The 15,580-nt window shown below is 43.8% G+C and overlaps 1 protein-coding gene across 1 annotated transcript in view; it reads right to left on the bottom strand.

The window, feature by feature from the left end:
• Nucleotides 1-15,580, bottom strand: part of LOC121874598 (dipeptidyl peptidase 1-like) — a 110,612-nt gene that overhangs the window by 39,428 nt on the left and 55,604 nt on the right. Inside the window, exons 5-6 of the mRNA XM_042378820.1 lie at nucleotides 2,086-2,219; nucleotides 1,653-1,932 (exon numbers count right to left, since the gene is read on the bottom strand). Of these exons, the coding sequence (XP_042234754.1) occupies nucleotides 1,653-1,932; nucleotides 2,086-2,219 (414 nt within the window). The remainder of the gene's footprint in view (nucleotides 1-1,652; nucleotides 1,933-2,085; nucleotides 2,220-15,580) is intronic.

Raw genomic sequence — 15,580 nt, 5'->3', positions numbered from 1 at the left:
TCGAGGCGTTAGCTTGAAGTGGATTCCTCCCCTACAAATGTTGTTTGTCGCTGAGTAGCCGACCCCGCGAATTCCCCAGTGTATGCCTCATGGTCTAGGTCAACCAGCGCCGCCTTACATGACGGAGGTCAACTATTAAGCCACGCCTACCTCTGCTACATAAGACCTGACCTCGTGGTGACCTACCTCGCTTTCTACCTACAGTCAGTCTTCAAGTAACACCACTTCCTCCGCTCCTGCCTGGCGGCCCTCGTTCCCGCCAGCGAGCATGGCGACCCACAAGATGGTCCTCCTCTGAGCATCCTCACCAACCAGCTCTCTCTACATCACGCTTGTAACCACGCTGCCACTTCCCAGCACCAAACTGCACTGTACATCCAATACAATATGTATACAGAGAGCACATTGTGAGTTTCCTTTCTCCATCCCATCCTGAGTGTGAACCAAATAACCCGTACCCCACAAGCTTTCCCCCTGATCGTGTCTTGCGCACAACTCAAAAGCAGCGTCTGCTCAGACAGAATAGCTAACGCGTTAGCTATTCCGTGCATCGAAAACGCCTTGCAATAAACGCCTTTAATTACACGCCTTATTTTAGTGTCTTCAGCAAATTTACTTACGTTAATGTTTACGCCTATATCTATGCTAGCTACGCTGCGGATGGAAATTACGTGGCTTTGAATTGCTTCTGTTGTTTTTCAATGAGGCTGTTCAGACCAGATATGTATAGCACCATCCCAGATTGCCTCCGAGATTTTTTCTCGGCGTGGCTTCGTTGAGCATGCGCACTAGAGCATTTTGGCAGTCTGAGATTGACAGTTGAGTGTCGGCAGCTAGCGCTCTGCTTCAAGGTCATTTTCAACCAAATACTATTTACCTTTGTGTATAAATGAAGCCTTTCCTTGGGGCTTATAGACTACCTGTAGTTTGTATCTTCTTTCTTTATGTCCTCTTCAATTATTAATAGAACTTCATTTGAACTGAGAGTGGGATAATCTGAAATGTTGTCTAAATTTTTCATCAACTGAAAGCTCCTGCACAAGATGATGGCAATCGCCAAAGTTTGGTCTTTTCACATTTGTTTGATGTACCCTATTCTTTTTCTTTTCTTAGAAATTCCTAGAGTCAGCAGTAAAATTTCTTCACTCCTCCTTTTCCTCATAAAATCACTGTGCAATGCCTTTCATTCTGACTGGTGCAACGACTTTTGAGAGTATCTCTCGAAATACATGGCTTGCATATTATCCGGTGTGAACACTGACATAGTAAGCATCGCGACCGAAGATCCTTATCTGGTGTGAAACGGTCACTCAAAAACGAGCCCGGCAACGTGGGGTTCTCCAGTTAGTGTAATAATAATAAACCTTTAATATGATTATGATAGACCTCTTTAATATTGTAACAAGAGCTCTGGAATATGACTTCTGAAAAATATACTTTAGTATTTAGAAGTATACTACACTTTAGATATATTCCTTAGGGTACAGAAATATATTATGATTAAAGAAACATACTGGAGTTCATAACGATATTTTTGGTTCAGAAATACTAATGGGTTAAGAGACAAAGTTGAGAACATGACACACACACACACAATAGAGTTTAAGAAAGATACAAAAGTTGAGAAATATGCTAAAACTGGTGAGACAGACCTGCGTAGAGAATACGTCCTGGCGGCGGTTGCGGGTGGTGATCCTCACTTGGGCCTCCAGGTTGGCCATGGAGGCGAAGGCGTAACATGAGCCGCAAGAGCCTTGGTCCCTCACTTCTGATATGTAGTTCACGCCGCTCGCATTACGCCAATCAAAGTTTTCCGGCAGACTGGCGATGACAACCTTTTGCCTGGGTGTGGTAGGGGCAGGGAAGGGCCTGGTGTGGGTGGCGATGGGTCTCACGCCACCACCTCGACGATACATCTCCTCCACGGTGTACCTGACAGAAACCAGAAGCTTTCTCATGATGGCTAACACAAAAAACTATTTTTACGTAGGCAAAAACACCAACTAGGAAATAAATTAACAAAGATTAAAAAAAAACTACGGTAATAACAGGACTCACACACACACACAACCAAACACTACTAACTTCTCAAATTCCGGGTAAACCTTAGCCGTCCACGAGGTCTGGGCGGCATTGATCTTGGCTACGAGATGGTGGTCGTTCTTGTAGCGCTCATCAGCACTCATCAGCACTTGTATCTCTCTAACACGAGGAGCCACCTGTGAGGCAAAATAGAAGACAGACAATTTAATGACCACATGAAACCCTGTATGAATGGCCCTAGCCTTTCACTCTCTCTCCATTACGATGTCCATTTGATCATTTGACTTAATGAGTCTCTCTCTCTCTTTCCATCTATCCCCTTTTCTCTTTCACTCCCTATTTAATATTACTTCACACATCTAAACTAGATTTTTAAGGATTTTTTTACAAGTCGACTTCTTTTAAAAAGAACCAACTTAACCTAACCTAACCTGACAACCTTAAGTATGAAATATATGAAACAGGACTGGTACTGTAGGTTCGTATAAAAAAAAAAAAATATATATATATATATATATATATATATATATATATATATATATATATATATATATATATATATATATATATATATATATATATATATATATATATATATATATATATATATATATATATATATATATATATATATATATATATATATATATATATATATATATATATATATATATGCTGATAGCCACAAGGAAAGAAGAAAACACGAAGTTCCCAAGCGCTTTCGTGTAATTTACATCTTCAGGGGTGAGTACAGACTAAGGAGAAGTACAAAACAAGGTGTATATATACAGAGGAGGGTGAGATCAGGTCCACAATGGTCAGGTATTAGGTAGTGACCCTACTAATCTTTAAAAAGCACCGCAACGGTCGGTAGTCAGGTCAGAGGGTAAGGTAACCCAACCTTCTCACCTGGTTACAAATCTTCTTTATTACAAAATTGTCCAGCTTGTACATGCCATTACTCAAATTCATGTTGACTGCTTCGGTATGTTTAATGAGACTAGATTCTATAATGTTCCTACTGTCAATTGAATTACAAGGTAATATTGCGGAGGCATTATCCCAGTCAATGCAATGCTTATTATCCCTCAGATGAACAAACAGAGCATTGGATTCCTGGCCTGTCCTAACACTATATTTATGTTGTTTAAGTCTAGTTACAAGATCTTTACCTGTCTGGCCTTAGTAAAACATATTACATTCCTTGCAAGGAACTTTATAAATGCAACCAATTGTGTTGTTGGGGGAGTGCTTGATTAACATTTGTTAAACAGTGCATGAGTTTTTAAATGCCACATTGACGTTCCAGGTTTTTAGTTGTAAAGGAATTTGAGATAAATTTTTGTGAAATGGTAATACTAAGAGATTCTTATGGTCATGGGTGGGCTTGGGATCAGTTCTATAAAAAGATTTCTTAGTAATGTTCAGGCATTTGTCTATGAAAGATCTAGGGTATATAAGGTTTGTGCCAATATTATAGATATATTTATATTCCTCATCAATGAATTCCGGGCTGTAAATTCTCAAAGTACGTAAAAACATTGTTGAAAATACTGACTGTTTGACTCTATTATGGTGGGCAGAATAATAATGAATGCATGAACACACATTAGTAGGTTTTCTATAAATACTGAACTTAAAGGTGTTACCTATTCTGTGTATCAGACAGTCTAGGAATGGCAATTTACAGTCATGCTCTAATTCCACAGTGAATTTGATCGAGGGGGCTAAGTTGTTAAGTTGTGGCAGGAAACCTTTTAGGTCCTCATTACTTGGCCAGAGACATAATACATCATCTACATATCTAAACCAGACTGCTGAAGGTGGTAAAATATTACTTAATAGTTTCTTTTCAATGCTCTGTTTGTTCATCTGAGGGATAATAAGCATTGCATTGACTGGGATAATGCCTCCTCAATATTACCTTGTAATTCAATTGACAGTAGGAACATTATAGAATCTAGTCTCATTAAACATACCAAAGCAGTCAACATGAATTTGAGTAATGGCATGTACAAACTGGACAATTTTGTAATAAAGAAGATTTGTAACCAGGTGAGAAGGTTGGGTCACCCTACCCTCTGACCTGACTACCGACCATTGCGGTGCCCTCTCCCTTGTGCCATTGTTGGCCATCTTCCCGGACCGGACCATCCACGACTGTCATCGTCCACAACAACTCACGAGCGTTTTCGGTTTATCGAGCATTAGCTTGCCCTCCCCACTGGTGGTGTGAGTGACCCACACTCCAGCTGGAGAGCAGTTATAGCGCGATATTCCCGACGTGGTTTGAGCTCTTTTCCTTCTACTGCTATTTTTCCTTTTTCGCTCTGGCCTAGGGACCTGCACCCTCAAAAAGTGTATTCGTCCTGCAGTCCCCCCTGTAACTGTTCACCTCCCTCCCAGGAGATTGTGAACACGAAAGGGGGTTGGAGCAAAACCCATCCCAGCCGAGTCTTTCCAGGAAAACCGTGATCGTGCGGGTCCACCTGGAAAGAGGGTAGCAATCCTTATCCTTCCCAAATAGGCACACTTAGCTCACGTCTATAAGTGAGCAGTCACATACACTAGGAAGTAGGCTTCCCCAACGGGGCTCCGGGAGAGAAGCTCAGGAACCACTCTACGACCACCAGCCAGTGGGGAGTGCTGAAATTCCTCTGCTACTTACTCAACCGGAATAGGTAGGATTAAAAAAAAAAAACGGTTATGGAGCGCATACGCCCTCCTAACCGCGACCCCCTCCTGAACCGCCAACCTGACGACCCGAACCACGACAGGCTCCGCACAGAGAAAGCGGACCAGTTACGCGCCTTCAATGAAGCCCTGAAAAGCAGGAACACTGCCACCACCTCCAACAACTCCACCACCACTACTACCGCCACTGAGGACGACAACTGGACGAAGGTAGAAAATAAAAAACGCCGACGTGCCTTTTCGGGAAACGAATGCCGTCAAGCAGCCCAAAAGGCACCCATCACCACCACCAGCTCACCTCCAACGACACTGCCAAAATTCCGGATCACGAAAACGGACACAAAAACCTCATACGCCGCCATCACAGAGATAGAAAAGCAAAATCCACTGGCCAAGTTCTCAGTGCGGCCCAACCTAAAGGGGGAGATGATTATTCACCCCAAAGACAAGGACTCCGCCACCACCCTCGACACTTACCTGCAAAACACCACCACCGTTGCATCAACCAAGCTAGACCCGCCCAGAAACTGATGAAGTCGGTAGTCCTCCGGTACCCAAAGGAACTACCTCTCGAACCCCTGGAGAACCACCCGAAGATCTTAAAAGCCGAGAGATGCTCTCCCCTGTCCGACAAGACCGCCACCACCAAACAAGTGCTCATAACGCACTACGGCTCACCCCCCAGCACCATAGACCTCAAAACCTGGGGGATCTACGAAGTGAGGCCCTTCGTCCCAGAGCCCCTGTGGTGCTTCAGATGCCAGAAATACGGGCACCATCAGACAAGGTGCACGTACAAGGAAATCTGCGCAGTCTGCGCACAGAAGCACGGCACACACTCCTGCCTCACCAAATTGAAAAATGGGGAAAAAATTGCCCCCAAGTGTGCCAACTGCGGGGGCAAACACCACGCCTGGAATCCTGGATGCTCCGAGAGAACAAAGAGGGTCCAGGCAAACCGACCAGCAGTAAGACCGGCCCCCACCGCCTAAACACCAGCCCCACCAAGTACCTTCGTGTGGGGAACCCAAAGGCCAAAACAACAAAGCCAACCTCCTCAGCCGGTCAACACCCAAAGTGCAGCCCAGTTTCCTGGCCTCACTACGGCCACACATCAGCCACCCAAGCAGCAGACAACGACAACCACGAGAAAGACAAAAGAAGCACACACCAAGGCACCAGAAGGAATGGTATACGTATCAGACCTAGCCAAAGTACTGACAACGTTCGCGGAGAGCCTAGCCGGACTACTGGGCCACAAGATCCAACCCACACAGCTCCAAATACTCATGGGGAGCGTCCTCGGGCAAGTCGCCACAGCTCTAGCCACCTCAGTGGAGGAAGCCACGCCGGTCCTCACACGAGTGACAGCCGAGGTACACTCTACACCGAAGAAGGCCACCAGAGAACCCAAGATACCGACAGCTCCCAGAAAGAAACTGGACGTTTCAACTCCCCTGAACCGAACCACGGCCCAGAAGGCAAAAAACACAGAACACGAAGATATGAACCTGATCCAGTTGGAATCGAACTTGGACATCTCCATCGAGGACCACCGGAAGTCCCCGATGAAACAGTGGTGGAAAACATCAGCACCCTGAACATCCTAACATGGAATGCTAAGGGCATCAAAAACAAGAAACACCTCCTACAAGAAGCAGCAGCCAAGGACAAGCTTGACATCATACTGCTACAAGAAACACTTCTACAAGAACACCACTGTTTCAAATTCAGTGGTTACAAGACATACAGGAGGCATTTCACGCAGGCGTCAACAAGAGGATATATGATCTTGGTCAAGTCAGGCATACCCTCCGCCGATGTCACGCAGCAATTTCCATGTGGGGAAAACATCGAGACACAGGCCGTCAAAGTAACCCTCCAAGAACAGGAATTAACTGTTCACAACATCGACAAGAACCCAAGGGGCTCACTGGAGGTGACTCAATTATTTGCTTCGGCCGCTGACCACGCCACACTCATAGGAGGGGATTTCAACGCACATCATCCCTTCCTAAGCTCGGCAAGCCCCACAAATGAAGACGGCCTACACCTATACACCACCTTTCAAGATACACCCGAGATCTGCCTCCTGAACACCGGAGAGCCCACCCACACTAGGGGAGGAAGGCTAGATCTAACCTTCGTCTCCAGTGCACTACAGCCTTCGGCCTCCTGGCAGATACACCCCACGCTGACCAGCGACCACTTCGCCACCCTAACAACGCTGAAGGTGAACAAACTCCCCACTCCACCCCCCACCCCCCGAGATGGAGATACAATACCCAAAAGGCAGACTGGGGACTCTTTAAGAAACACCTGGCTAAGTGGCGCGAAAAATCACAGCCGGCCGGCGCAGCACCCGTGGATGAGACAACCCTCCACCACCAACTGGTCGAGGCGTTTCACCAAGCGGCAGAAGAGGCTATCCCAAAAACAAAACCCACATCAAGACAGTACAAGGATTACTGGTACTACTGTCCCAGGGTGAAAGAACTCAACCACAGAGTGAACATGGCCCGAAGAAACTACAGGAGACATCACCACGGAAACAAACAGACATCTCCTGCAAGTCATAGTTAAGGATACCCGGGAAGAGAAGGAAGAAATAAAAAACGTAAGCTGGCTCAAGTGGTGCTCCGAACTGAACGAGCACACCTCCCTTGGCAAGATGTGGGCCCAGATCCGAAGGGCATCTGGGAAGGCAACACCACCACCACCAACCCATCCCAACCCAGAAGAGGAAGCCGAGAGACTTGCAAAACTGTTCTCATGCCCAAAAGCAACGAAAAACCTCCTGAGACATGCGGAGGAGACACAACGGCGTCTGCGACAGGCCAGACTCCAGATGATCGACGAGGCCTGCAATAGTCAAGATGACACCGACAGACCTTTCAACCAGCAAGAGCTCCAAAAGTTGATAAAACGAAGGAAGGACACAGCACCAGGGGCCGACAGGATAACCTACTCCATGCTTTCCTATGCCTGAGAAGCCGGACACGAGGCTTTGCTACAAGTGATCAACGCTTCGTGGATAGCACAGAGACTTCTACCGGAATGGAGGAAGGTAGATATACAGCCCAGGGGACCAGACAAACTCAGATCCATCTTCGTCCTCAGCTGCATAGCGAATGCGGGAGAAAGAATGGCTCTCAACAGACTCAAGTGGAAAGTAGGCAGCCCACACCCTCTCATCTTTGCTTACACCGAGAACACCGGCACAGGCAACAACATCGCCGAGATACTCAGCACAGTGGACTACAAACCAGCTCTGGTGGTCCTCCTCGACCTGGAAAAGGCCTTCGAACTAGCAAATCCACTGGCCATTACAACGACGCTCGCTGAAAAAGGCGTCAAAGGAAGGTTGCTGGGGTGGATCCAGAACTACCTCACACAGAGAGAAGCAAGAGTACGCTTTCAGGGAGCAACCTCAAGCTACAGGGTCCATGAAAACGGAACCCCACAAGGAGGCATCCTCAGTCCAATGCTGTTCAATGTCCTGATGGAAAATCTAGTCAAACTTCCTTTCAGACAAACAGCCAAGCTCCTATGCTATGCAGACGACATACAGCTTATAGTAAGAGGATCAAACAGACTAGCCAACACGCAACACGCACTCCAACTTATAGAAGAGGAGTGCAACAGACTTGGACTCAAGATAAATCCAGCCAAGTCGAAAGCGATGGCCATCTGCACAGACACACCAGGCAAGATGCTCTCCATACAAAACACGCCGGTAGTCTGGACCAACACCCACCAGTGTCTTGGAATCTGGTTTGACCAGAAACTCACCTTCAAGCCGCAACTCGAGTATCTCAGGCACAGGACGAAGAGCAGACACAATATAATGAGGTCGCTCACCAGCACAACCGCAGGAGCAAACCTTCATGTGCTCAAAGCTTACTACACGGCCGCCATCAGATCGCTGGTAGATTACAGTGCTCCAGCACTCATTGGACTGAGAGAAGACCAAATAGCCAAGCTAGAAGTCATCCAAAATAATGCTCTCAGGACCATGCTCGGAGCACCCATGTGGACCAGAATTTGCAATTTGCAAATGGAAACCGAACTACCACCCCTGGCAGTACGAGTGAAGCAGGTGACAGCCGGTCTCCTCGCCAAAATCTGTAGATCAGATAAGCCCACAGTTGCCAAAATTCGAATCAGGGCCTCCCTCCACCTCGACCACAGAGTGCGAGGGGCCACCTGGTCGCACGAGGCAAGCGAGGTCATCCGACACCTGCAAGCAGAAACACTCGTCAAGAACAACCAAGACACACGAGACAATGGTTACGTTGTTCCTCCACCATGGAGACCTCCACCAGCCACATTCAAATTTACCGACCTAGGCGATAGTAAAGCCAACCTCCAGAAGGAGGACCTCAAAAAAATAACTCGAAGCCATAGCCACCGAGACACCGGCTGATGCAGCATCATACTTCACAGACGGCTCGGTGGACCCAAAACATCAGAGATCCGGAGCGGCCTTCTACACCCAAGGTCAGACCCTCCGATGGAGACTTTCCAATGACTGCTCCACCCTACAAACAGAGCTGGTAGCAATCTCAAAGGCCCTACAACACGCTGCAACACAACACAACAAGTCCATCATAATTCACACGGACTCGAAATCGGCCATGCAGGCGCTGCAACACAGTCAACCAAGAGACAACGTCCACATCATTACCTCGATCCTCGCACAGCTACAGGAATTCCAAAGCCAAAACCGACCAGTCGTCTTACACTGGATTCCCAGTCATGTAGGGATCGGAGGAAACGTCGTGGCAGACGAAGCAGCCAAGGCAGCTACACGTTCTAGTAGCGTACACATCCAAGTTCCAGCAAGCGTGCAACAGATCAAGAATCACCTCAGAAAGACTAGCAAGCTCCACATCAAAAAGAGCTTCCTTCACGCATTTAACGCTGGTTCCCAATCAGCCAAATGGTACCTGGCGGCCACAAAAGGGGAACCACCTTTCGCTGACAAGAAAACTCCAAGACAAACCCAAGTCAGCCTTCATCTACTACGACTAGGGTACAAGTGCTCCTGGCAGATGATCGGAAATGACGTCATGGAATGCACCTACTGTCAGGAGCCAGCAGCCAACCCACTTGAACACTATCTCCTCGACTGCGAGGTTACACAAAGCCTCCGAAACAGAACTCAAATCTCCCAAGAAACACACACAACACCAGCGGCCACTCTAACCCGAAAGGCCCATACAGACCACATTCACCACCTACTCCGGGTTATCACACGATACCCACCACCCAGATAGCTTAGAAAGTATCCTCTCCCAGCAAGTGCGGACCCCAGTTCGGGGGGCGCGCCACTCCGAAACTGACCACGTCCAAGAGTGGGGGTTGGTGGTTAGCGTCCACTGATCGAGGGTTCGCTCACACTTACAACCTGCAGTATCCTTCCAATCTGCAGGTGGGACCACCTCCAATCCCAATCCGGTCTGGCTGCTCCTGGAGCTCCAGCCGGAACCACCAAACGGGCCGCCTATAGGCAAAGGCCCGTGTCGGACTACGGTCCGACAATCTCAACAACAACAACAACTACTTCTTTTTAGTCTGTACTCACGCCTGAAGATGTGAATTACACGAAAGCGATTGGGAACTTCGTCTTTTCTGCTTTCCCTGTGGCTATCAGCATATACCTGGATCACGTGCAACTGCAGTGATTTACTTGCATATATATATATATATATATATATATATATATATATATATATATATATATATATATATATATATATATATATATATATATATATACGTCCCAGTACAGCAAAAACCATACGAGTAAAAACAGCTCTTACAGATCTACTTAACAATCTTTTTTTTTTTTTTGCATGATACAATTGTATGGATTACAATATGTCAAACAAATAAAATTGAATTTGGGTAACAAAAATTCGTTAATACCCTTGAAGTTAACTAGCAACTTTAAAACGTTTTCGTACAGGAAATAACTTGTTTCTTTCTGCAAAAATATCAATTTAAAATGACGAGGATTTGAAATTTTCGACGTACTATCTCCCGGCGATGCCATATATTCGTTGCTTACATGTAGGCTGTTTCACATACAGGAACTTTTCTAATACAGAAACTTTTCTAATGCAGGAACTTTTCTAATACAAGAACTTTTCTAAAACAGGAACTTTTCTAATACAAGAACTTTTCTAAAACAGGAACTTTTCTAATACAAGAACTCTTCTCATCAAGAACTCTTCTAATGCAAGAATATTTTCTAATACAGGAAATTTTCTAATACAAGAACTTTTCTAAAACAAAAACTTTTCAAATACTAAATATGAACTTTCTAATACAGGAACTTTTTTAATGCAGGAACTTTTCTAACACAGGAATTTTTCTATTACAGGAAGTTTTCTAATAAAGGAACTTCTATAATGCAGGAACTTTTCTAACACAGGAATTTTTCTATTACAGGAAGTTTTCTAATAAAGGAACTTCGATAATGCAGGAACTTTTCTAACAAACTTTTCTATTACAGGAAGTTTTCTAATAAAGGAACTTTTCTAATGCAGGAACTTTTCTTAAGCAAGAACTTTTCTTAAACAAGAACTTTTCTAATGCAGGAGCTTTTTAGTACAGGAACTTTTCTAAGGCAAGAATTTTTCTAATACAAGAACTTTTCTAAAATTAGGAACTTTTCTAAAACAAGAACTTTTCTAATGCAGGAATTTTTTCTAATGCGGGAACTTTTTTAGTATAGGAACTTTTCTTAAGCAAGAACTTTTCTAATAGAGGATCTTTTCTAATGCTAAACAGGAAGTTTCTAATGAATGAACTTATCTAAAACTAAATAGTAACTTTCTAATGCAGGAACTTTTCTAATACTAAATAGGAACGTTCTAATGCATGAACTTTTCTAACACAGGAATTTTTCTAATACAGGAACTTTTCTAATGAATGAAGTTTTCTAATACGAAAAAGGAACTTTCTAATGCAGGAACTTTTCTTATGCAAGAACTTTCTAATACGGGAATTTTTCTAATCCAGGAACTTTTCTAATCCAGGAACTTTTCTAATCCAGGAACTTTTCATATACAGGAACATTTCATGCACACGAACAGCCAGAAACTTCAGATCGTTCAAATATAGAAGATAACTTTTCTCTAATTTGAGCCTCAAAGTGTAGAGGATTTGCAATTATCAAAACCTTATTCTGGCAATTTTGTCCTAAAAAGCGTTTCAAATACGAACTTGTCAGCTACTGTTGCATTATATAATTTACCTGATCTAGGATAGGTAGGATAGATTAGTTTACCTTATATCAAATAAATCATATAATGTATTAGTAGGTGGACTTGTTAGTGTGTATGAAATGGTCATGTCAACATTGAAGATCACGTCACTGATCGACATGGAACAAAGAATGTCCAGGAAAAAAAAATAGCCACAATCATCAAACAAAAATTTAAAATCCTCGTCAATTTCTTGTATATTTTTGGTGGGTGCAAGGAAAAAGTTAACTTTTATAAAAACATTATTTTTTTGATGGTTAACCTCCTTCCCCTTCTAGAGTACTGTATTACCTAATTTTAAATAGTTCACACACTAAAATGTTATTAAATATGGAGAGATTTTGATTACTGGCAACTCTACACTTAACAACAGATCAAATATGGCGGTGGTTGACGTTTAATTTGCCTGGGTTAAAAAAAAAAAAAAAAAACACGACAAAGAAAAACATAGGTAACTCATAATTTCTAGGGTGGATATGGGCCGCTCTCAAGGTAAGAAATAAACATTTTCGTTACAAAAGTATCTAAAATAGCTCGTTTAGGTAGACAAGAATATTAAAGTACAGTAGTATCCCTCATTTTCCCTCTCTTCTTATCCCCTCTTAGCACCTTGGAGGTCTTGTGGCCCCTGAAGCAGGACCAGTTCCTGACGGTGGTGTCCCTGGACCAGCCCGTCATGGTACGATCACAGTACGAGATTGTTGTGTTCCCGTCACTCTCGTAGTAGGAGAAGGCGAAGTATGAGCGCTCGTTGATGTTCACCTGTTGATAAAGGTACGAAAGAGAGAGAGAGAGTAGCCTAAGGGAAATGGGATAAAGTGCGCGTGGCCGTGAGAAAGATGAGGTGGAAGTGAGTGAGAGAGATTAGTTTGGCGTGAAATATGGGGTGGGGTGGCCGTGAGAGAGATGGGGTGGGCGTGAGAGAGATGGGGTAGGGTAGGCATAAGAGATATGGGGTGGAGGTTGGCGTGAGAGAGATGGGGTGGGCGTGAGAGACACGGTGAGCGTGGGTGTGAGAGAGATGGGTAGGGGTGGGCGTGAGTGGTTTGAGGTGGGGATAGGCGTGAGAGAGATGTAATGTAATAATCCTATGCTTTTTGTTAAATAATTACATATTTTAGAGATTTGTGTGAAAATTCGAGTTGTAGACAATGTTTTTCCGACTGCCAAGACAATGAGCGCTCTCGCTCAAGCTATGAGGACAATGTGTAGACGTAATCGGTCGGTGGATTTATATGGTGAGATATACTGAATAAGTAAGTGTACCCTGGGGTAAACTTCCTTAACACGATGTTATATTGCAGGGGTGGCCAAACCGCGGCTTGCGAGCCGCATTTGTGCAGCTCGCGAAAATATATTGGCTCACCTCCTTTTTGCGTGATAATATAAAAGGTATCGGCAAATAAGAAAAATGTTTGAGCCTTCTATTTATAAACTGAAACTCCACAGGATTAAAACCTAAGTTAAATATTCAAGGTGAATGCCAATATTTAAGAAATTAAATCTTAACTTTAATGCTAGATCTGGGTCAGGTGTCGTTCATTAGTGCTGAGGGGGGGGGGGTATGGTGGGAGGAAGAGGGATTAAAGAAGTTTCAGGTAAGCAAATCTCAGGTCAGTAAATTTAAGGTCAGCAGAGGGACCTCGGAGGGAGGGGCCGGGGGGATGGGCTTGGCAGGTCAGGGCCCGGCCTCACGTCATGACATGTACATTAACTCAGTGTAACACACGACTTTGAATTGTGTAGATTTAGTTGGTACACTCAGGACATAAATTGTGTTTACAGTTCACAAGAATAAGTTACTTTTAAATACTGTTAAATATATTTGATAGCAGTGTGTCTGTGAAAATTTTGTGAAGGAAAATGGCATCAAATTGTAAGAAGAAAAAGTTTGAAGATGAAAACAGAAATTTGAAGCCAGATTGGGAGGAAAATTTTTGCATTCACATATAAAGGAAGTAAGCCTTTGTGCCTTATCTGCAATGTGTCACTCACTCACTCACTCACTACAAAGCCAGTAAGTTGAAACGCCAATACGAACCAATCCACAAAAACTTTTCGTGTGATAATCCACCTAAATCAGAATTACAGAAAAACAGGCTGTGTTAAAATCTAACATACTATAGGACTAGGCGTGTGTCTGTCTGTCTGTTTGTGTGTGTGTGTGTGTGTTCTGGGCAGCCGAAATGACACAAACGTTTTTCATCAAACTTTGTGGAAAAATCGCAAAAAAATTCGTAGAGTGGAACAAACCTGGTCCCATATCGATGGTTTCTTTAGGAAGCCAGTAATTAACCATTTTATTTACGCTGGAAAACGATGCAAGTCTACGGACTTGGCGCACCCTCATTCGCTGTACTCTGTCAGCCCACGATTGCAGCTATCGCACTGCTCCCTCCTCCTCCCCCCACTTTTTTTCTTAGACTACCATTTTTTATGTTGTTTGGATGAGTAAAGGAAGGAAGATGAGTAAATAGAAGAATAAAGAAGGGGGAACAGAAAATAGTCAGAGAGAACAGGCGGGGGGGAGCTGAGTTTCATCATGCGTCTGGATGCGCAGTTTCAACGTTACTAGACGACCTTACAGCTGCAGTGTATACTTATTCCTGTTGGTGACTGTACATGCAAAAGGAGAAGAGATAAAAAGATAATAACAGGAATACATGGAGAAAATGACTACAATAGACACAAGGTGAATATAGACAGTGAAACAGACAGGAGGTTGACAAAAATAGACAGATTCATACATGCACAAATAGACAATATGGCAACTAACATGACAGACAGCTGACTGACTGGTTCACATTAGACAAACAGGCAGACACACGCCAACCAACAACGGATAAGACAGACAGATTTGACGACACAAAGAGTACAGACGGGCTTACATTCAAACACCACGCAGACGAACAGACAGTTGGGATGGCAATAGACAGGACGGATAGACTTGAGACAGATTAGAAGGCATTTATAAACAAGAATAACACCAAATTGACCATAGCTGCGTCAGTGAAGGTACGAGGTCTTACATCCACCAGCGTAAATAATAAGACGCATTAAAAACTAACACCCTCATGCGGAAAGAACATCGATGGTCAGTCAGTCATGTGAGATGGGCCTAAAACTGACTAATGTAAATGATGACTATGATGACTTAACACAGGTGATGACTTAAGCAGATGGTGACTAATATAACCAGACTCAAGGTCACTTCTCTTCATAATATAATTTATCTCGGAATGATCATCGGTGATTCATAATAATTTTTTTTTTATGATTTTAACCTCTCCTTATGGGGAATATTTCTTTAATTAATTATTCTAACCTTATTCTATTCCTTCTTATAGTATATTAGATACTGTAAGTATCACGACCACGACCATGATTATAACCACTACCATGATTATAACAACCACGACAATGATAATAACAACCACTACCATGATTATAACAACCACGACCATGATTATAACAACCACTACCATGATTATAACAACCACGACCATGATTATAACAACCACGACCATGATTATAACCACGACCATGATTATAACAACCACGACCATGAT

The sequence above is a fragment of the Homarus americanus genome, unplaced genomic scaffold (assembly GCF_018991925.1).
Source record: "Homarus americanus isolate GMGI-L3 unplaced genomic scaffold, GMGI_Hamer_2.0 scaffold34360, whole genome shotgun sequence".
NCBI lineage: Eukaryota > Metazoa > Arthropoda > Malacostraca > Decapoda > Nephropidae > Homarus > Homarus americanus.
This window is presented reverse-complemented; position numbering and strand designations above follow the sequence as displayed.